Source organism: Carassius carassius, chromosome 20 (genome assembly GCF_963082965.1).
Source record: "Carassius carassius chromosome 20, fCarCar2.1, whole genome shotgun sequence".
Taxonomy (NCBI): domain Eukaryota; kingdom Metazoa; phylum Chordata; class Actinopteri; order Cypriniformes; family Cyprinidae; genus Carassius; species Carassius carassius.
Genome location: NC_081774.1, coordinates 13,758,883 through 13,780,185, shown reverse-complemented (window position 1 = coordinate 13,780,185; position 21,303 = coordinate 13,758,883). Strand labels below are relative to the sequence as shown.

Here is a 21,303-nt window from a genome sequence, read left to right as displayed (position 1 = left end):
ATTACACGGCCAAAAAGATTTGTTTTTACCAAATATGTATAGTGGAGTGACTTGTTATATAGCATATAATAATAAATCAAACTCTCAAAACAACTGCTCAAATGATAAATCAAATGCTCAAATTATCAAATAATAAATCATATAAGTAGTACCTGTCAAGATAACTCAAAGTACCTGAGCGGTGTGTTATTGAATTTGGCGGTTTTTATCTGGAAATAACATACCACTGGATGGCGCGACTGACCAATCAGTATCAAGTATTCCACAGAGCCGTGTAAGATATATGTGTGTGTGTGTGTGTTTATTGAATTACAATTAATTTAGATATTTTGTCTAAAAGGATGGTAATGATACATACCATAATATCATAATGTTCATGTTCAAAAAAAGTTAATCAGCTTCATTAACTAAGTTTATTAGCTTCATTAACAGAATAAAATTGTTGAAAATAAAATCTTAAGTTGTTTGTTTTTTCATTTTTTATTCATTTTTAACAAAACTGTTTTGCTATTTATATTCGAAAAACTTTTTTAATCTGTAAAAGTCATACTGTTGGGCCTTACATGACTCTTTTTAGTAAAGGTAGTAAAATAGCAGGTGTGACTTTCCAAAAACATAATGATTATTAATTAATAATAGAATGAATAATAATAATTATTATTTATATGTAATAACACAATACACAAATGTATTTTTTTGGGTGAAATTATTTTTTTAGTTCAAAGTGTAAGGACAATGTGTTAGAACGTTTTACTTAATGATTGCAAGTCATCAAATATTCGCCATTAAATATTCAATTCAATTAATAATTTAACATTTATAATAGACATTCTTATACATCACTGACTCTTTTTTGGCTTAATACTCTTCTAAATGTGATGTGCAGATGATCAAACAGCAGAGAAGTCAGAAAACGCCACCAGTGAACTCCTGTCATTCAAGATGGAAATTCAGACGCTGCAGAAGCAGCTCGGTGTTGTTGCTGTGAAGGCTTCTAACAACAGAGCTGTTCTCGAAGAGCTACGGCTAGCCGGCGAGGACATGCAGAGCGGACATCACTCACTGCGAGATCTGTTGGAGAGCAATGCCAATGTCATTAGCAAAGTAAACCGCACCTTAAACTCATACAGCCACTTGATTGATGGACTAAAGACAGACACGGCTCGGCTCCAGACGGACCTTCAGGTGCAGACGAGCGAACAGGGCCGAAACACCAACAGCATCAGCACTCTGAACTTCACCCAGACCCAGCAGAGGAACCTCATCAGCTCCCTCCAGAGGTCGGTGGAGGACAGTAGCCAGGCCGTCCAGAAGCTTAAGAATAACTATCAGAGCATTCAGCAGCTGGCTAGGCAGACCAAAGCGGATGCTGACTGGCTGAGGGAGAAGGTTCAGAACCTTCAGGCCTTAGCTGCTAACAATTCTGTGCTGACTCGCTCTAACAGTGACGCTCTGGAGGACGTGTCTACTCAGCTGAACTCACTCTCAGAGCAGGTGCAGAACGCCTCAGGCATCGCCGACAGCCATGAACAGAGCATCCGTGAGCTCATGGACCAGCAGCGAGACCACGACAATGCAACCTCCTTGAAGTTTGATGCTCTAGAGGCACATCTTGACCGCAATGATGCGGAAATGGACCGCATAACGGGGAATGTAAGCTTCACCACGCAGCTGCTCGGAGTGATCAGTGTGGATCTGAATGGTCTTCGCACCTGCTCCGAGATGGTGGCCCAGCATTCAGACCTGCTTCTGGGGCTTAACAGCAGTGTGGCAGAAACCAGAGCCGACAACTCAGAGCTCAAAACCCAGCAGGAAGAACTCACCGCCAGGCTCGACAAAGAGGTCAGCAGCCTTTCCATAGTCATGGATGAAATGAAACTGGTCGACAGCAAACACTCACAGCTCATCACCAATTTCACGATTCTTCAGGGTAAGATCTGAGGCTAGATAGATTTTTTTTTTCATTTATTAAAAAAAAATATATATTAAAATTATGATATTTTGAGCTATAATTTGCAACCAAACCATGGCTGTGTGGTCATGTGGGGTATCGTCAGGCTGAATCGATGAGTGACCTCTTTAAAATTGTAACACTTTCTAAATATTAAAATTTCTGAATATACCCTGATAACTCATTTCACTACCAGAATTTTATGGTTTTAGAAGAGTGGGAGTTCATTTCTTTGTTTCATAATTTCAGGTCCTCCTGGTCCAAGGGGTCCTCGGGGAGACAAAGGGTCCCAGGGGCCACCTGGCAAAGCTGGCCAGAAAGGTGAAAATGGTGAAAAGGGAGCACCTGGTGTTGCTGGCCCTAAAGGAGAAAAGGGTCCAGCAGGGCCTCCTGGTGTACCAGGAATGAAAGGGCTACCCGGATCAAGAGGAAGCCCTGGGCAAAAGGGTTCACGAGGATCTGGGGGCAGGGCGGGGCCTTCAGGAGAGAAAGGTGACCCTGGTATACCTGGGCTGCCTGGAAGAGATGGTCAGACAGGTCCTCAAGGGCCACAAGGGCCACAAGGACTCAGAGGGCCAGCTGGGCCTGCAGGACTGGAAGGACCCCGTGGGCCCGTAGGCCCACCTGGACCTCCTGGACCACCTGGATCACCTGGACTCCCTGCACCAATAGTTGTGGCCCCGGCAGATCCACAAGGCTTTGTCAACCGCCAGGTAGCGCCACCCCCTACAAGTACACCAGGTACTAGCTTTTCTTATACTCACTGTTCACATACACCATTGGGTCTCAAACTTTTTACAGTTGCTTACCTCTCCCTAGAGGTCTGCAAGCCCGTTGGGTGAGTCCATTCGGGCCAGGCTCATGTTTATTTAGCTTCGCTCATTTTATTGTCCCCATATTCAGCACACATAGGCTACTGTATGAAATACTGTTATAATGATTATATTATAAATATTATACATCGCCTATGCAAAGCATATACACACATGCATTAGCATACAGGTGACATTTGACAATGCAGAGCATCAGGGAGAAGTTGGAGCATGTCTAATGAACATCTACTTATTAGACGCGCCTTTACAATGTGCATCTTTACGGATTATGATTATAATGAAATAGTTTTTGTCTTCAATAAGTTTTATTTCATTAATTACTAATTTAAAGCTTCCTATATAGATATATTATCATGTCTGTGAGGCATGTATTCAAAGTGCACCATGTTTGTTTTCTTTATTTTATATAAGCACAATGTTTTGTTGATATTGTGAGTGAACAAAAATAAGTGACCCTTTACAGTTATGAATTATAAATTACTCCTACCTTATGAGCAAAAATGATGGCATATTCATGGAAAACATGCAAGTGATCGCGCTGGTGCCTCCTCCATGTCCTTTAAACATTGTTATATGCTTGAACTGTTTTGGTATATCTATAGATATATTTTAGGCAAGTTAAGATGATTTGAGGCTAAAGGCTAAATTGATCAAACATATATGATCTGCTCATTGTCTGTCGCTGGCTGCTTGGTCATTAATTTGAAAAAAACAAAATGTATATTTGATGAACAAAAAAACGCTCCAAAACGCTCCAATTTTTTCAAAATTAGCTTAAAAAAAACGAAATATAATCATCTTGCCATTACATACAAAACTGAACTATTTTAAATAGCTGAAACAGTAGTATTAGCTGTTTTAGTATAAAGGGGGAAAAGGCGTGCTCGGGCCGGTAATTCTGATAAACTGTCGGAAATGGGCCGGGCTCGGGCCTGAGCGTCTCTGCCCTAAATTTAAGGCCCATGCAGGGCTCTACTTCATACCCCAGTTTGAGAACTACTGATATACACTTAACACAGGCCATTTATTAGAGTTTATACAGTAGAAATCATTTGGTTTTTATGTATTATGAATGTTTTTTAATATCAAATTAAGACCTTGGTATTTATGATCAGTTCATACTTTGAGATGAATTTTGTTAATTTATATAAAAGTTGAAAGTTGTCAAAATTCCACAAACCACAATTGAATATGTAACAAATGTAAGTTTTACTTTCTAAAATATATTTAGTGTATAGGGGCACCACAAAAATATCATTTCAGCACAAATATAAAGAAGATGCATTGCACAGATTATAACATACTTTTCATTGTCATTCCGATTTCCTTAAAACTTGAAGATTTTAATTGTATTAAAACCAGTCTTTCTCATAAGTGCTACTTTAAAGCACAAGCAGGGGCATACATTTCAGTTACAGTTGAGGGGGGTGGACAATAAACATAAAATTTCTCAAGAAATTTTTTTGTAGGAGACACAAATAATACAGATAAAATTGTAGCTACTTGTAAGGATATGTATACACAGAGGAAAGCCTTACTTATATTAGCATAGCAACAAACAGTGCTTATATACACTCAAAATGTCATATATTATTAAAAAATAATAATAATTATCCTACGCTTAACCCCATAATGAAATCCCAGATAGCCAGACAATGAAAATATAAATAAATAATTATATAACTTGTTTGTGTTTGGGACACGGAGAGCACGGAGACTGTAGTGTACACCGTAAGTTTGAAAATGTTTAGCTTAAATGTTTAACATGAATGAACGGTGCTCATAAAAGACTGGTGAGATAGTATTCTCAAGTGAAATGAGTTGAGGCTTGGACCTGGAAACAGCATTCGTTGGTGCATTCGTTACACACATTACATCACCACGTAACAAGCGGATAGCATTTCGAGACGGTATTCCAGTAATAATCGTGTTTGGTGGGGGGGGGGGTTAAATAAAAAATTTTTGGTGAGGTTTCTACTTAAAACTCATTTTTGCCCCGTTTGCATTGGTTTACTACTTACACATTTATTTGAAGTGTGTTCTTTTTATCATCTTAGGGTGCCCACCTCAGTGGAAGAGCTTCAGAGACACATGTTACTACTTCTCATCAGAGATGCTGGACTTTAATGACACGATGGAAAGATGCAGCAACAAGAGTTCAACTATGCTGATTATTAATGATGAAGACGAGCAGGTAAATCCTGGATACTATTATCAAATATGTAATGGGTCTTAAACAGAATTAACTTTATTAAAACAGCTTGCAGTGTGTCGTAACAGATAGCCTTGTGGGCATCTTGTTACGACTCTTGAGTTTTAAACCTAACATTACTCTATACAATGCCTACTTTATTATCTATCACAGCTATGGATAAAGAGGCAGATTTCTGGAAAGGGCTTCTTTTGGCTGGGCCTCACTGACAGAGCAGAGGAAAACATCTGGAGATGGGTGGACGGGAGCCTGCCCAACTACACGTGAGTGATTAACTGAAATACATAATACATATCCAGTGTATAACATATTCCATTATCTTGAGGATCCTCAGTAATATAACGAGTAGATGGCAGTGTGAGGAAGCATTCCCCATTAGTCTTGTCTGATTTTAATTGAAAGGAAATGGAAGCCTGGACAGCCTGATAACTGGAGCCATGGTCACGAGGTTGGGGAGGACTGTGCCGGGTTAATATATGAGGCCAATTGGAACGACTTTTTCTGCACAGAACACATTGGTTTCATTTGTGAACGAATGAATGAATGTAAGTTAAAATTCTTCTTTCTTGCAAACATTTTTAGCTTCTTTTGGTTTAAAAGAGTTATCTGTTTGCTGTGCTTGAGTTCATTTCATTCATTGCAGTCTTTTCTCCATTTTTCACAGCCAAAGTTCCCGTTTTATAGCACCTGTTGTGAATGAACAGAGCATATTGGATAAGACAATCACAGAGACAGTTCAGAAGACTTCTGTCACAGTATCCTCTCATAAAGCACGAACGATCGCTTTCCCCAGAGAGCCACATGTGACGGACATGAAGAAGACTGCAAACTATACAATACACTGATCACCAGTCACGTTAATGTTTAGATAAGTGAAAACGCTGTAATGTATTGTAATCATGTAATTGTAAATACCTGTTTCACCTGTGTCATTAACAAAGCTGATGCCACATTATTCCAGTGCAATACAATAAAGCTTTGTAGCTGCTTTAATTAATATAAAGCTTTTAACAGCCAACCGTAAAGCTACAATTAATATGTTGATATGTTTTAATGACTATAATCCAAAATTTGTTCACACCAGAGTTTTACACCTTGGATATCATTAATGTGATTTTATAAATACATTTTTCAAATATTTGATTATGCAGTAGCTATGTATAAAATAGTTGTGTATTTGAATACATGTACATGTATGTAGTTATCATCAAAGACCATGTTTTTATCTGAAATAAAATATAGTTCGTATTTTTCAATATGCTTTATGTTGAAATCCTTTTGATAAATGTTTAATTGTGGAATGTCTTATATGTAACACAATAATGCAACATAGATTGTTTTGCAACTATATACAGTACTTGTCAGAAATACTGTATACATGTATGTATTATGATTAGGCTGACCATACTGGGCATTTGTATGGGACTCTGATGTTTTATGCAATATTAAAATCATGACCAGGACGTGTCCGGTTTAAACAGCACATATGGCCACACTAATTATGATAAATTATGATAAAAAAAAAGTTTCATATGATCACACAGACTGAATTTATTTGATCAAAAATACAGTAAAAACAGCAATGTTATGAAATATGTTTACAATTTGAAATAACGTCTTTTTTATTTGAATTGATTTTAAAATGTAATTTATTCTTTTGATGCAAAGGATCACTTTAGAAATCATCTTAATATGCTGATTTGGTGCTCAAGAAACAATTATTATTATATATTACATTTATTTCTAAAAATATTATTATTTTGTTATTATTAGAGGAATAAATACAATTTTAAAATATACTATATATTTAATATAACAATATTATAATGCATTATAAATATACAATATATTTTAAATCTAATTATATCTTACTAGAAATATACTAGAAAATATTAATTTAAATTAATAATATTTAGAAATATTATTGTTTTAAGCTGTGTTTTGGTCAAATAAGCCTTACAATAATATACTATATATATATATATATATATATATATATTAAATAAATTAGAAAACATTTGTAAATAATTTACATTATATACATATTAAATATGTAAGCTATATATTTACATTTTTAATTTTATAATGTATTCCTATGCTACATTTAAGGAAAATCCCCTTGTCAGGTAGGTCAGTGTGATTTTATTGTGTTTACTTATTTGTTTATTGATTATTATTTACTTGTTTACCCAAAAGCAATGTCAAAATATAAAACATTTAAAAAGATTTCAGAATTTATGAATTATGCTTTTTTTAACCAAAATCCAAAACCACTGCTAGAGAAAACCCATTTGTAATTTACATTTTTCCTCTTAAACTCTTATATAGCTCTTGACAACTGGTCTGCCCTATCATAAAAGTCACAATTTCATATTTTAACTAAGCGTCCAATAAGACAAAGCAAATAAATAAAATAAAAATGTCAACATCATCTTGTGACTGCTGAGTCAGATAGGGTCTACCATGTGATTAAGTCATGTGATTTATTAGCTGTATTTCCCTAACCTTGACAAAGTCATCATTTACACTGTCCGACTAACAGACTCCAGTGTCGAATAACAAACATCTCGCTTACATCCCGCTCATATTTATTTGGATATGCCCAGCTGTTTGTGTGTTTAACGGTGTGGTATGTGCACTGCACACACCAGCTCTGTTACCCAGAATGCACCGCGGTCGAGCTGCGAGTAAGTGACTGAGGAGGGGATCCCATCAGCAACACTAAGTGTAGTTTCTATCTTATTATGTCTATTAATTCACTTTTAACCAAGTGCTGACAGGGAGAAGAACAAGAAGAGGATCGAGCTTAGATTTCGTCGCGTGTATATCTCGGCCATGCCTCTCTTCAATTCAAATCCCTTTGATCAAGATGTTGGTAAGTTTGAGATGTCATGTTAGCAGTTAGCAGGCGAGCTAACGGAGCTCATCTCTGTCTTTTGTTGTTCTTAGCAACCCACCGGCTTTTTGTATCTTTCGAAATCACTACAACTATTTATGAGAATTTCGGAAAGGTATTCCATTGATTAAATAATTCCCATTAGTGGTTTAAACCCGAAACTTTTAACGTAGGCATTAATGACAACAGTTCCACAGCTAGAGAGCTTAACATGTTATTAGCCTGATGGCTAGCCAAGTTTGTAGCTAAAGAAGCAGCGACTGACTAGCGAGCAAAAGCTCATTTTCTCTATTTGTGTGGCACTTACAGTACACTATTGAGTAAATACAGGCGCACTTCAGATGATTTGAGCCACCTCACTCAATCTTAACGGTTTAATTCATCCTCAACCGGAGATAACGGTTCACACAGTGACGCTGCAAATGTCCCAAGCTGCTCATTTGATATATTATTAACCATGTTTGTTTGGTTGACTGATTTTATTCCAACTGCACAACTGTATTCTTTATAATAGGCCTTTATTAAGATTACAGTGTTGTGTTGTCTAGGCTATATCATGATAGTTTAATGAGCCTGCTGATTATAGTTTTGCTGGGGAAAGCAGATTGTTCGCGGTTAATAATATAAATGCATGCATTTTAGGAAGTGCGTGAAAATTTGCTTAAGGCTCGGTATGAACATTTTTGAACATATGAGTTGATCTGAAAATGTTCCTACTTTGCAGATGTGGGGAATGTCAGATTTTGGCAGTGACTGCTGGAGTGATGTACAGTAGCTGCAGATGTCATTGTTTGAGCTGGTCTGAAGGCATAGAAGAAGTGTCTGTGCAGAATTAGTCTCCTAGCTGGTTTTGTTTATTATAAATGTATTTTAGGGGTGTTTCTGTACTACAACAGGCCATTGTGTTTTTGTTTTGGCTGACCTCTGTCCTCTCTTTGACAGCTTGCTAGATTGACAAACAGAATCTCACAACAAATGCAGGTCATTGGTTAACCTTCTGTAAACAGAGGAATTGGTTCTGTCATAAATTCACTTTTTTGTGTGTGGGAAATATTTGCTGCCTGGGCTGGAATTGATTTTCATGGGGATTTAAACAATTATGGTTGTTGATTTATTTGCATTCAAATTTAAAAAGTAAAATAATAAAAGTTTCTGTAAATAGACATTCATAAAAAATATATATTGTGGCATATAATTTTACAAATTATTTGTATTTCAAATTATAATATATTATAACTTTGTATCACAGTTCCCACAAAATATTAAACAGCACTTTCATTATTGAATAAGAAATGTTTCATGAGCACAAAATTGAGATGTTTTTATTATTATAATTTACTCTATTTTTTTGAATACATAAATTCAGCCTTGATGATAATGAGACTTTAAAAACATGAAAAAAGTCAAACAAACCACACATTTTATAGATATATCCCAACTATAACCCGTTATTATTGCTGTATAACCTGGGGCTTTTTTTTTTTGGGCATTTGTTTTCTTAGGCACTGGTTAATTTCTGACTCTGGTTACTATAATTAGGCGTAACAGACCCTGTGGCCTTTCACAGATACACATTAATTAATTTGCAAATGAATGTTATGCCACTGAATCACAGAAAAAATCACAGAAATCAAAATCACAGGAAATATTTATCATTATTCTTTTGCAGAGAAAGCGACAAGTGAGTTGAACACAGCTGAGGACTGGGGCCTCATTTTGGACATTTGTGACAAGATTGGACAGTCTCGCACTGGGTTAGTGAATGAGCATTCTGGATTTTTTTTTTGTGAATGTCTTTTAGATAAATGGGTGATTAAAAGGTTAAATGTTATTGCTTGTCTTCTGAAGGCCTAAAGAATGTCTGCGATCTATAATGAGGAGAGTTAATCACAAGGATCCGCATGTTGCCATGCAAGCATTGACGGTAAGGCAAATGTTTCTTAATGCTTTCCACTGGATGAGGAGAAATCATGCTTCAGTTTCAAGTATGCAAACATCAGAAGCCATTAATGAGCTATCAAGAATCAAATGAGTGTTTTCTCCTCCATAGCTACTAGGTGCGTGTGTGTCAAACTGTGGAAAAATATTCCATTTAGAGGTTTGCTCCAGGGAATTTGCTAGTGAAGTTAGCAACGTGCTAAATAAGGTATGTTTTTCATTTTGTTTGTAGAAACACTGGATGCTTTAATTGTTTCGTCCAGTAGTAAAAGACTGATGTTTTGTCTTTTCTTCTAAAGGGACACCCAAAAGTGTGTGAGAAGCTGAAGGCTCTGATGGTGGAATGGGCTGAGGATTTCCGTAATGACCCCCAGCTCAGCCTCATATCGGCCATGATCAAGAACCTCAGAGAACAGGGCGTCATCTTCCCTACCGTGGGCTCTCAGGTGAGCAGCCCGATCCAGATCGCCACTGCACAGATCTGCCTGTTCACTGGATTCTGTAAAATGCTGTAGTTATTTATATAATGAGTATGCAGGGGATTAAATGTGTGTCAGGAGTGCAGTTTCAGTTCAAATCTCAGACTTTAGCACATAAAACATGCACAACATGATATTAAAGGAAATGTTTAAAAGAAAGCAATATATATATATATATATATATATATATATATAGCTTGCAAAGATGTATAAAATTGATCAAAAGAGTAAAGACATTTATAATGTTATAAAATATATTTATATTTCAAATAAATGATAAAGATATCAAATAAATGTTCAAACATTCTTCTAATAAAATAATCCTAAAACATATATCATTGTTTTCACAAAACTCTTAAGCTAAAGTAGCTTTGACATCACATGACTAAATTACATCATAAAATAAAATAATACAAAATATGGTAACACTTTATTATAGGAACCAATACTCACTAGTAACTAGTTGGCTGTTTATTAGTACATATAAAGCACATATTCTGCATGACCATATTCTACATCCCTAATCACCAATACCTAAACTTAACAGCTACCTTACTAACCATTAATAAGCAGCAAATTAGGAGTTTAATGAGGTAAAGGTCGTAGTTAATGGTTTGTTCAATAGCGAGAATTGTACCTTAAAAGTAAAGTGTTTAAGTAGAAAACTGAAATTTTAAGATATTACTTTTTTACTAATATATATATATATATATATATATATATATATATATATATATATATATATATATATAAAAGCTTAATAAACATATAACTTCTGTTAATTTATTTTGAAAAATCTTACTGATGCCAAACATTTGAATGGATATATTTATATATAATAAATATATGTGGCTGTTATTCTTATCATTTTATTCTTTAATTCTCTCTCTTTCAATTTGCTTTTCATTTCCTTTTTTCCATTATATGCAGACTGTATAATATATTGAGTGTTGAATAGCCGTCATGTTACCTTCTGTTATGTGACTCTTCTCATAAGGTGAAAAAATGTCTATGATATTGTTTAAGTAATGAGATGTTTAACTTTATTTGTTCAGGCAGCAGAACAAGCTAAAGCCAGCCCTGCACTGGTAGCTAAAGACCCTGCAACATCAACCAACAAGAAAGAAGAAGAAGACATTGCTAAAGGTGGGTGCAAATCTGTGAAGCTAAGGTCTACAATAACTCATCTTGAAGAAAGATAGATCTGATCTCTGTCCCTTTCTCAGCAATCGAACTGTCTCTGAAGGACCAACGGCAGCCTCAGGTCTCTCTGTCTGGCCTCTACCCGAGCACCAGCAGCCTCCTCACATCTCACAAGGTTGAAGGCAGGAAGGTCAGGGCCATCTATGACTTTGAGGCAGCCGAGGACAACGAGCTCACCTTTAAATCAGGCGAGATCATCACCATCCTGGATGACAGGTGAGTCTGGTTCTGTTCACTGATGGTCACAATGAATTTCTCTCACAGGCTGTGTTTGAAATCATTCCCTTTGTATGATATTCACTACACATTGGTCGTTTTTGTTCTGTTTGGAAGGCTTGTTTCCACTTTGGTCAGTTTGGTTGCTAAGCTACAAGCACATGATGACTATGAAACAGAAGTTGTGTGAGGAGGTTAGTAGACATTCAGATCTCTGTAGAGATTGAATGAATGATTCCAAACACAGCCAAAGAGTAAATTTTTTTTTAAATGACAGTTAGCGGGAGGGTGCTTTAGCATCTCTTCTCTCACAGTGACCCTAATTGGTGGAAGGGTGAGACGTATCAGGGTGTTGGACTCTTTCCGTCAAACTTTGTGACAGCGGACCTGACAGCAGAGCCTGAGATGAGTAAGTAAAGCTGTCATCTACTCTTTTCCACCTGAACGTCTGCAGCCCCTTAAAGTCATCTTTCTGACTGTTGCACAATAGTTTTTCTCTTTTCACTCTTCCATCAATTTGAACGTGTTTTTTTTTTTTCAAGCATGGTTATAATAAACATTATGTTGAGCAGTAAATCAGCATATTGGACTGATTTCTGAAAGATCATGTGACACTAAAATGACTGATAAAAATGCAGCTTTGCCATTACAGAAATAAACCACATTTAAAAAAATATCTTAAAATAGATATTTTGAGTTTGAATAAGTATTCACAATATTACTGCTTTTGCTGTATTTTTATCAAGTAAATGCAGCCTTAGTGAGCATTGGAAACCATCATCCATCATTAAAAAATATATTTTGAACAGTAGTGTACATTAATAAAAAACTTTAACTACATTGGAGTCCACAGACATCATAGACCACTGAGGAAAGTTTTTCAAAAACTTTTTATTTTTTGTATTTGTATTTTTTTATAAATTATCTGCATTCTTATGATTTTCCATATGAGGTCAATTTAAATATTTTCTGTCAGTCTTTTGCTTTATCATGCCAAGCAGTCATGCCAGCATGATTGGAGAATGATCCAAAGAGCATCTTGATCTGTACCTAGGAATTGACAGAATCAATGTCACAAAATCCTTTTTTTGAAAACCAAAATCTTCATTTCCAGGATTCAGTTATTTTCAGTCACATATTTTCAGTGTGGTCTCGGACTTTCTGAGCCTAGTGTGCATTGTCAAAACAATATCCTTTTGGATTTCTGGATTGTATTTCTTGGATTTTTTGGATTTTCCTTAGTGAAAACCGAGAAGAAGACAGTGCAGTTCAGTGAAGACGTCCAGGTAGAGACGATTGAACCGGAGCCAGAGCCTGTCTACATCGATGAGGTGAGGCTGCATATTTCTCACACTATTTGGCACTGTATTCCTCTCATACACAACCCTTACAACTACAAAGCACATGAAATTGCATAGTGAAATGAATGATCCAATATTCACTCTTTCCCTTTGAAGACGTCAGATGCTCCCGGTGGAGAACTGTGTTCGAATTAGTCATAGCAGCTCTCAAGAAAGTGTCATGCAGTCTAGTCTGTAATGTCTTTGCAATGTTCTGCAGGAGAAAATGGACCAGCTGCTTCAGATGATCCAGAGTGCAGATCCAACAGATGACCAGTCAGACACCTGTGAACTCCTGCAGTTGGAGGGTGAGTATAAAACAGATTTGTATGTTGATTCTGTTGAATAGATTAAGTCATTGATTCATAGTTGTTCCTCTTCTCCCAATTAGCTGCTTGCAACCAGATGGGTCCTCTCATTGATCAGAAGTTGGAGGACATTGACAGGTATTCAAAAAGTCCCATCTAAAAATGAATTTAATGCAAATCCATCCTTCCATAAATCTAGCAAAGCCAGCAAACAAACCTCCAATTATTTTTAGTGAATGAAATCCAATGAGACAAATGCACACGTCATTCCTCATAGATCTCATATTTAATAAATCTGCCGTGTTTGTTTTCAGAAAACACTCGGAGCTGTCCGAACTGAACGTGAAGGTCATGGAAGCGCTGTCTCTCTATGCTAATCTAATGAATGAAGACCCAGTATACGCTATGTATGCCAAACTACAGAGCCAGCAATACTACATGCAGCAGACCCCAAACGCTTCCCAACAGGTGAGAGTCTGTTTGCTAGATATGATTTAAACTGCTATTATGGCTGTTTGTTGTTGATTGTTTCGGTAGTGATATATTAGGAAATGTCTCTGTTTTATTTTCAGGTGTATCCTGGCCAGTCCACTGGAGGGCAGTATGCAATGGGCAGCACAGCAGTTCCAGGATACAATGTCCCCATGGAGCAGCTCTCTGCAATGAACCAAACAGGAACACCAATGTCCGGGCAGCCGGCTCCCACGTAATCACACTTTACTATATTACACAAATAAAATAATTGTAGTATATTTAAATCTAGTATATAACTGTTGTTATCAGTATTATTATTATTATTAGTAGTAGTAGTAGTAATAGTAGTTATTGTTATTTTAAAAAGCTATATCTATGAATTAATAAAATATAAAAATATGATTATTATAAGCAATTCATTACTTAAATTATTGATCATTATTGAAGTTGTATCTGTTCATTGATAATGATAGAATTGATGATGATGATGATAATAATAATAATAATAATAAATCAAATAAGTGATCAAAGTTATAATAATGTATTGATGCCATAATTTTAATGTTTTAGTATAATTAGATAAAATATTTAATATTTTGTTGATATTATTAATAATAAACAAGTTAAGTTAACAATAATAAAAATAAGCAGTATGCATTAATAATAATGTTTGTATGATTAGATTAAATATTTAATAATATTATTATTATTATTATTATTAAAATAATAAAAATAAGGCTTTATAATTTATTTAACAACTTTTTGTTATTATTAATGCATTACTGGTGGTGGGGATAATTATTATTATATTTGTATAATGATGTTGAAATAAATGCATGTATTATTTGATTTGTTTCTCAGTGATGTCCATATGTACATGGGCCAGCCTCCAGTCTACAGCCCGCCCCCCGGCAGCATGCCTCCAGCTGACGTCCAGTCCTACCAGACCCCAGCCGGCGCTCAAGTGGCCATGAGCCAGACCTCCGGCTACACCGGGCCCTCCACCCAGAGCCTCCCTGCCCCTGCAGACAACCAACAGACCCCTTACCCTGAGAAAGCCCTCTTATAGGACCCCTAGAGACTCATACAAACACATACACACACACACTTACACTCAGAAACAAGGAGCATTCAGCTCGCACAAAGATATCTCCAAGACACTACAAACAAACACTGATCCTGATCACGACAGGATGTGCCGATTATTGACTACTAACCGGTGGTGTTCTCACAGAGCGGTTCTGATCCATCTTATACTTCTTTGGTCTCTTTTATAAGAACATTTTGTTGAAGGTGATGAGGAATGCTAAGTTATATGGTTTATTTGCCAGCGTCATTATAATAATAATTAACTGGACGTTTCTTACAGGAAAACACACAGCATGCTTGTGTTGTACATACGTTTCCGTACCAATGTAGGTCTCAATAGTCCAGTGTTTGTCACAACAGGTCCTGAAGGGGAGGTTACATCATCATTTTAATTTCTCATCTCTATGAGACTTTGTGTGTGTGTGTGTGTGTCTGTTTGTGTGTGTGAGAGAGGGAGCATGTTCAGGCCCTCAAGTCATCTCACCTCTCCTCCAGAACCATGTAGCGAAACACTGCATTTTATTTATATTTTGATTGTCGTTTTGCTGTATTAATTGACAGTACTTTAATAGAAGGATGTAATATTCTGCCTGTGTGCAGATGTGTATATACGAGAGCTCACTTCTGTCTTTAGAGCGTGACGTTCAAAGCAGCTGCTTCTTCTGTAGAAAGGGCACATGGGAAGTTAAGGAGTAATGCTGCTCCACACCATGCACTTTTAATTGACCCTTTTCATTACCCTCATTTCAGATGTGTCCATTAAAACACGTTTCCTCCACCCTCGAAGAAGAACCTGAATGCCATTAACCCTGCTCTTGAACCCTTTTCCATAGCCATTTCAAAATAAGCGACAGAGATACTTGGCTTGTATTTTTTCAAACTCTCCGTATCCCCTGGGAATGAATGATCATGTGTAAATGATCTGTAGCACGTGGAATGATTGAACTAACCTCTTATTTTCGTAAGTCCTGGCCAGGGGCTTAGACTGACACAAAAGAGAGCAGACTCCTCAGTTCATTTGCATATCCTACTCTAAACCAAGGCAGTACCCCACATCTCTGTCTCTGTGTCGCTCCAGTGTTATCAGAGTAGTTGTTGACATTTCATAGAGAACATTCTGGGAAATTGGGACCATGGGCCAGTTCTAATGTAACACCTTAGCATTTGCACATGAATATGATAATCCTTACGTCAGCCTTATCCACAGGAAAAATGACTGTTTTTGGTGTATCAGTTCTATGTACCCCGCTGTTTGTATGTACTATTTTATTCATCTTAATTATTAGCATTCACAATAAAACTAGGTCAAATGTACAGCACATGTTGCGTCTCATGTTTATGCATCACTTTGCTCTGGTAGACCGGTGGAGGTGTGTTAGTTGGATTATTGATGGCTTATTGGTTAAATAAGCTCTTTGTTTGTCATTTTATTTGTAGTGCAAAAGTTTGAACAATTAGTGTGATATAAGTAGTTTCACTGGAAAAAATTTAACAAAAAAAAAAATCTAATTCTTCAATACAAATTCTAAATGATGCAGGTGTGCTAATTTAACAAGACAAAATAGGCTTGGTAACTTGATTATTATTAATAACAACAGCAAAATAAAGTTTTATTAATACATCAAACAGGTAAAAACAATTTTTATTAAAAAGAAGAATTTATAAACTTCAAAATTTTATATAAGTTTGTGGTCAGATTGTTTATTTATATATATATATAGAAATCAGTACTTTTATTAGCAGGGATGCATTCAATTAATCAAAGATTACAGTTTATGTATTTAAAAAAAAAGCATTTTTTTTTTTTTTATAAATGCTGTTCTTTTGAACTTTTTCTTTTTCCATAATTGAAATGAAAGGAACTATCAGTCTTGAAAAAAGTAAACCTCAAAGAAGTTAAGCAGCACATTTATTTTCAACATTAATGATAGTAAGAAATGTTTTTGAGCATCAAATCAGCATATTAGAATGATTTTTGAGGGATGATGTGACACTGAAGACTACAGCATAGCTGCTGAATATTCAGCTTTGTTATAAACTATGTATAGAGAGAGAGAGAGAAAACTATTTTATAATTTGTTTATTCGATTTAGCAATTTTACTGTTTTAATGTGTTTTTAATCAAATAAATTCAGCCTTGGTGACCATAAGAAATTTATTTCAAAAATCAAAATCATACCAACACTTAAATGGTAGTGTATTTGCAATTTGTTGAGAAAAAACCACCTCACACACATACAAAAAATACTGTTAATTTAGTAAATGTATCTTACTAAAAAATAAAGACACCAAATATTTTTTTGTTTGCAGTTTCAGTTTGCAAGCCTCACCAAAATACTATAAGGCAAGAAAAAAAAATATTATTTGCATTTTCCTGTTTTGTGCTAAGATGTTGCGACATTGCAGTGCATGTCATTATGACTGTTATGTTTCAGTTTGCTACTGGCATTTTGCTCCTGTAACTCGTGACTGCTTCATTACTGTGGCAGTAAAAGAGCACTTGTAAGAATGCAGTGTAAGCAGCGGCAGTGTACAGAGTCCAGAGCCTTCAGTCATTCAGTGTTGTGAGAGATGCATTGGATGCATTTAGTGACGGCTCACTCATAGAGGAATTTACTGAAAACTCATACTTTCAAGATGCTTTCTGGAAAGACTGTCAAACTCATCCTTTATGAGCTTCTGCAGTTCGCATGTCTCTGTATTCCTGTGTTTGTAGTAATGGAGCGCTTTGCTTCTGTCATTCGTATTGTGAAGGCTAGTGTCACTGCCTACTGGCTGGTGGTGGCGGCCTCGGTGGCCTATGTGGCATCTGTAACCCTGTTTGTGTGGGTTCCTTTGAAATACTTCACCCTCAAGACAAATCGCTTCTCAGAAGTGACCAACTGGTGAGTACTAAACCGTTTTCTATGCTGCCACTGTTTTATAAGGGTAGATGATCCATGAACTCTCATTATTCATCATTAAAATCAGCATTAGTTTAAATTTTCATATTATTGAAAATGCATGTCTTGTGACTGGTTACTACACCATTCCTTTGACTACTGGTTCAATGTAAATAGCTCTATTCAACTATAGAAGAACTATGTGAGAAAATACTCAAATATTTTCTGATTAATTTAAGCATGTCTAATAAAATATCTAGAAATTTAATGATCAACTATAAACTCAAGTTGCATTATAAGCCCATTTTATAAGAAATGATGCTCATAATTTCTAAACTATGTTTCTTAGTTTGTGATGCTTATCATGTTCATCAATGAGAACGCTCTTATTTCTAATGCAGGAGACCTGTTACACTTGGATACGTGATCCTCAGCTCTTTACCATGCTTTGCTATAATCATAGCCAGCTCAAAGGTAATGCATTATTCCATCTCACTAGGAAACTACCATATGACTTAGCACTTCATGATTATTAAAATCTATATTACTACAAAGAACCATTATTTACAGGTTCCTAATGGCACTTCACACTCTTTTGGATCATTTAATTTTGAAAAAGTATCCATTTGAATGTATATATACCATATACTGATAATTTGTACACTTACTTTCAGAATGATGTCCGTAATAGAAACTGTAATAAAAACCGTAGGGCTCATCAAGACATCAGAAACCTTTCGTAAACAGATTCACTCTGAGGTACTCAGTAACTCACTGTAGACCAGCAGATTTACTATTAACCCAAAGATGGGGTATTATAGACTGTGGAATGTGAATAGATCTGTTTTACAGCCAACTGTCAATGTATTACCAGTTTTGAAAAGGGTTCTCATGGTTTTTGACTGGTGAAGATATGACTCTTCACATTGGTCCAGTTTAGCAGTTTTAGTGTAGTTTGTTTTTGGTGATGCATCCAAAACTGCTTCCATTTTCAGTCTTTCACCTCAGTTTTCTCTTGAGGACGATAAAAAGCTCATGATTTTTGCTCATGACTCTTTGTTCTCTCAGCAACCCTCTGGTCTATTTATGGTTGTGCAGGTTCAAGTTGATGCTGGCGTTAAGTGTGACCGCTTCACTGAGCTCCCGGTCTCTCTGGTCTTGTTCTCCCTCATTTGTGTGGACATAGTAGAGAAAATTCGCCCTCTTCGCCTGACGGGACAGGGTAAGAGATAACCGCCGATAAACTGGTCCAATTAAATGATCTGTCCGTCTAAGTTGTGCTCTATTTTTATCCTCTTTTTAAAAAAAGCAAGTGGATTAGAGTTGGATTTTGAGATGCCAGGCCCAGTGTTGACTCACTTGCAGCAGGTGACATCCGTGTCCGCACAGCTGCAGGCTAACGGACGGGACGTCGATGCGTCTCCAAGGTCACCGGTCAGGAATGGGACACTATCAGGACGTTGGAGGGATGCAGATGAAGGCGGCACCTCTCGTACCAGCAGCACAGCATATCTCTACTCCTCTCATTCTTACTCAGGTCCATTTCACTTTGTCTGGATTCGAGACTCTCGGCATGACCTCTTTGTGGACACCTTCATGTTTTGGTTTGACACCGTGGAAATGGTGAGGGTGGCCGGGACTGATTCTGTGTATTATTCAGCATGGGTGTTTCCCATATACATACTGGCTTATCTGTCCATCCTGCGTGTTGTTATAACTCCAGGCAGTCCTTTGCTTGCTTCATCAAGTGTCCTCACCCAAGATTTGCCCTTCCTGGTGGTGCGTATATGCCTATTGGCTGTTTTCGGGTACGTTACCCCTGTGCTGTACATACTAAAGAACATTTTCACAGCGGTATCTTTCATGTACTTTGTCTTTATGACTAAACTAAAACTGCTGAACAGAGGAAGCATGTTCTGAGGGCATTATGGAAATTCATGCAGATTTACAGCTCATGTATTGTAGATTGTAAATTACGATTTAGGGTTCAGAAAAAATATATATTTCTTGATTTTTTATTTTATTTTACAGGTGGCCAAAACCATACACAGACATCTAAATGTTTAGTAATACTGTTATTTCAGCAGAAATACAGTAATATTGTGACATATTATTACAACTTAAAATAACTATTTTTATATTTTTATACATTTTTAAATGTAACTTATTAATTGGATGGTAAAGCTGAATATTCTGCAGCTATTACTCTAGTCTTTAGTGTCACATGATTTTTGAGAAATCATTCTAATATGATAATTGTTTGGTATTCTGATCAACTAAGTGCAGGCTTGTTGAGAATAAAAGACTTTCTTCATAAACATAAAAAAAAATCTTAATTATTCCAGACTTTTGTAGTGTAAATGCTGTTTGTGTTCATATGTTGAGTATATTATTACATGTATTAAGGCTTTCTGTTTTGTTGTTTTTCTATGCATCACAGTGCGTTTTAATTCATTGTGCCAATGTCATGTTTTCAAATTTGTAAAATACAGCAATTTATTAATATCATCTGATGTTGCACACGTTTATTGTTGGGTTTCATTTCAGTGTGTGAGTGAGTGCAGCTACAGTTGATACTGACTCAAGGTAATGCAAGCTGATCTTATACCAGGACATGTTATCATAATGTAAAACCTGATTGCTTTTTATAAAAAGTCTGACTGTAAGACAGTCTGACAGTAATACTTTGATTCAACTATAATGCACATTATAAGATATAGCTTTTGAATTTCCATGATGTTCAGAAATCCCCTTTTATTGCATCTCATATACTGCTGCACGCTATAATTCCATCTATCATTTTTTTCATTATACATGGTCATACTTGTTGTCAGATACCATGGAAAGTGTTTGTAACCTTGAGCATTAACAGTGTGAGATGTAACATATATATATATATATATAACAAAATTTAATATATATATATATACACACATGCATACAGTTTTTACAGCATTCTGCAGTAAAATAGCATGTACCGTTTTTTTGTTATTTTTTACTTTATATTGTTAAGCTTACCTAACAGCTAACCAAATAGGTTTTTACTTGATTTGAAGTGTATGGCCAAGATGTTGTGTTATATATGATCCTAAGTGCAAGTATTCAAGAAGAAACCTCTGAATATGATAGCTTTCCTTCTCTGTTGAATGCTTATTTCAAGCCTATTTTCTCAGCTCAGCATTATTCTCATCTAACCAATGAGGTGGGATTTATTCCCTCGAAACGAGACGTTAAAAATCCATATCTGAGTGTGACTGAATTGTTCGCCTTAGCGTGCCTCCCACAGATTTCAGAATAGAGCTTAATTTTAATTTGTTCCGTTTAAACTTGACAGTCAGCATGTGAACAGAAGCTGCAAATGAAATTGCATGAACTCTTGCTCACCACCTCAGCACGAGACAAGAGGAAGACAGCAAGGACAGACACTATATAGACATATAGTAAAGTATATAGATAAAGAAGAGGAGTGGATTGACTGATAA

The 21,303-nt window shown here is 36.1% G+C and overlaps 2 protein-coding genes across 2 annotated transcripts in view; both read left to right on the top strand.

The window, feature by feature from the left end:
* The window catches only part of LOC132096409 (collectin-12-like), a 36,657-nt gene extending 21,726 nt beyond the window's left edge, over positions 1 to 14,931 (top strand). Inside the window, exons 5-23 of the mRNA XM_059501740.1 lie at positions 887 to 1,930; positions 2,201 to 2,692; positions 4,842 to 4,978; positions 5,150 to 5,259; positions 5,399 to 5,464; positions 7,768 to 7,871; positions 9,562 to 9,646; positions 9,741 to 9,816; positions 9,943 to 10,038; positions 10,130 to 10,276; positions 11,365 to 11,455; positions 11,536 to 11,728; positions 12,043 to 12,137; positions 12,971 to 13,059; positions 13,289 to 13,376; positions 13,460 to 13,514; positions 13,691 to 13,844; positions 13,949 to 14,082; positions 14,712 to 14,931. Coding sequence (XP_059357723.1) covers positions 887 to 1,930; positions 2,201 to 2,692; positions 4,842 to 4,978; positions 5,150 to 5,259; positions 5,399 to 5,464; positions 7,768 to 7,871; positions 9,562 to 9,646; positions 9,741 to 9,816; positions 9,943 to 10,038; positions 10,130 to 10,276; positions 11,365 to 11,455; positions 11,536 to 11,728; positions 12,043 to 12,137; positions 12,971 to 13,059; positions 13,289 to 13,376; positions 13,460 to 13,514; positions 13,691 to 13,844; positions 13,949 to 14,082; positions 14,712 to 14,919 — 3,464 coding nt within the window. The 3' untranslated portion in view covers positions 14,920 to 14,931. The remainder of the gene's footprint in view (positions 1 to 886; positions 1,931 to 2,200; positions 2,693 to 4,841; positions 4,979 to 5,149; positions 5,260 to 5,398; positions 5,465 to 7,767; positions 7,872 to 9,561; positions 9,647 to 9,740; positions 9,817 to 9,942; positions 10,039 to 10,129; positions 10,277 to 11,364; positions 11,456 to 11,535; positions 11,729 to 12,042; positions 12,138 to 12,970; positions 13,060 to 13,288; positions 13,377 to 13,459; positions 13,515 to 13,690; positions 13,845 to 13,948; positions 14,083 to 14,711) is intronic.
* Positions 14,932 to 17,524: 2,593 nt separating this feature from the next.
* LOC132095794 (transmembrane protein 236-like) lies at positions 17,525 to 19,800 on the top strand. Its single transcript, XM_059500884.1, has 4 exons — positions 17,525 to 17,824; positions 18,223 to 18,295; positions 18,920 to 19,043; positions 19,131 to 19,800. Exons 1-4 carry the CDS (start codon positions 17,577 to 17,579, stop codon positions 19,739 to 19,741), a joined length of 1,056 nt encoding a protein of 351 aa, XP_059356867.1. The 5' UTR covers positions 17,525 to 17,576; the 3' UTR covers positions 19,742 to 19,800.
* Positions 19,801 to 21,303: the final 1,503 nt, after the last annotated feature.

Bases quoted from the DNA above. Each gene is read 5' to 3' on its own strand.
- LOC132095794 (XM_059500884.1), top strand. From the start codon at position 17,577: ATGCTTTCTGGAAAGACTGTCAAACTCATCCTTTATGAGCTTCTGCAG. The intron at 17,825-18,222 runs GTGAGTACTAAA...TTTCTAATGCAG, and splicing joins TTCTCAGAAGTGACCAACTG to GAGACCTGTTACACTTGGAT. The intron at 18,296-18,919 runs GTAATGCATTAT...ATGGTTGTGCAG, and splicing joins TAATCATAGCCAGCTCAAAG to GTTCAAGTTGATGCTGGCGT.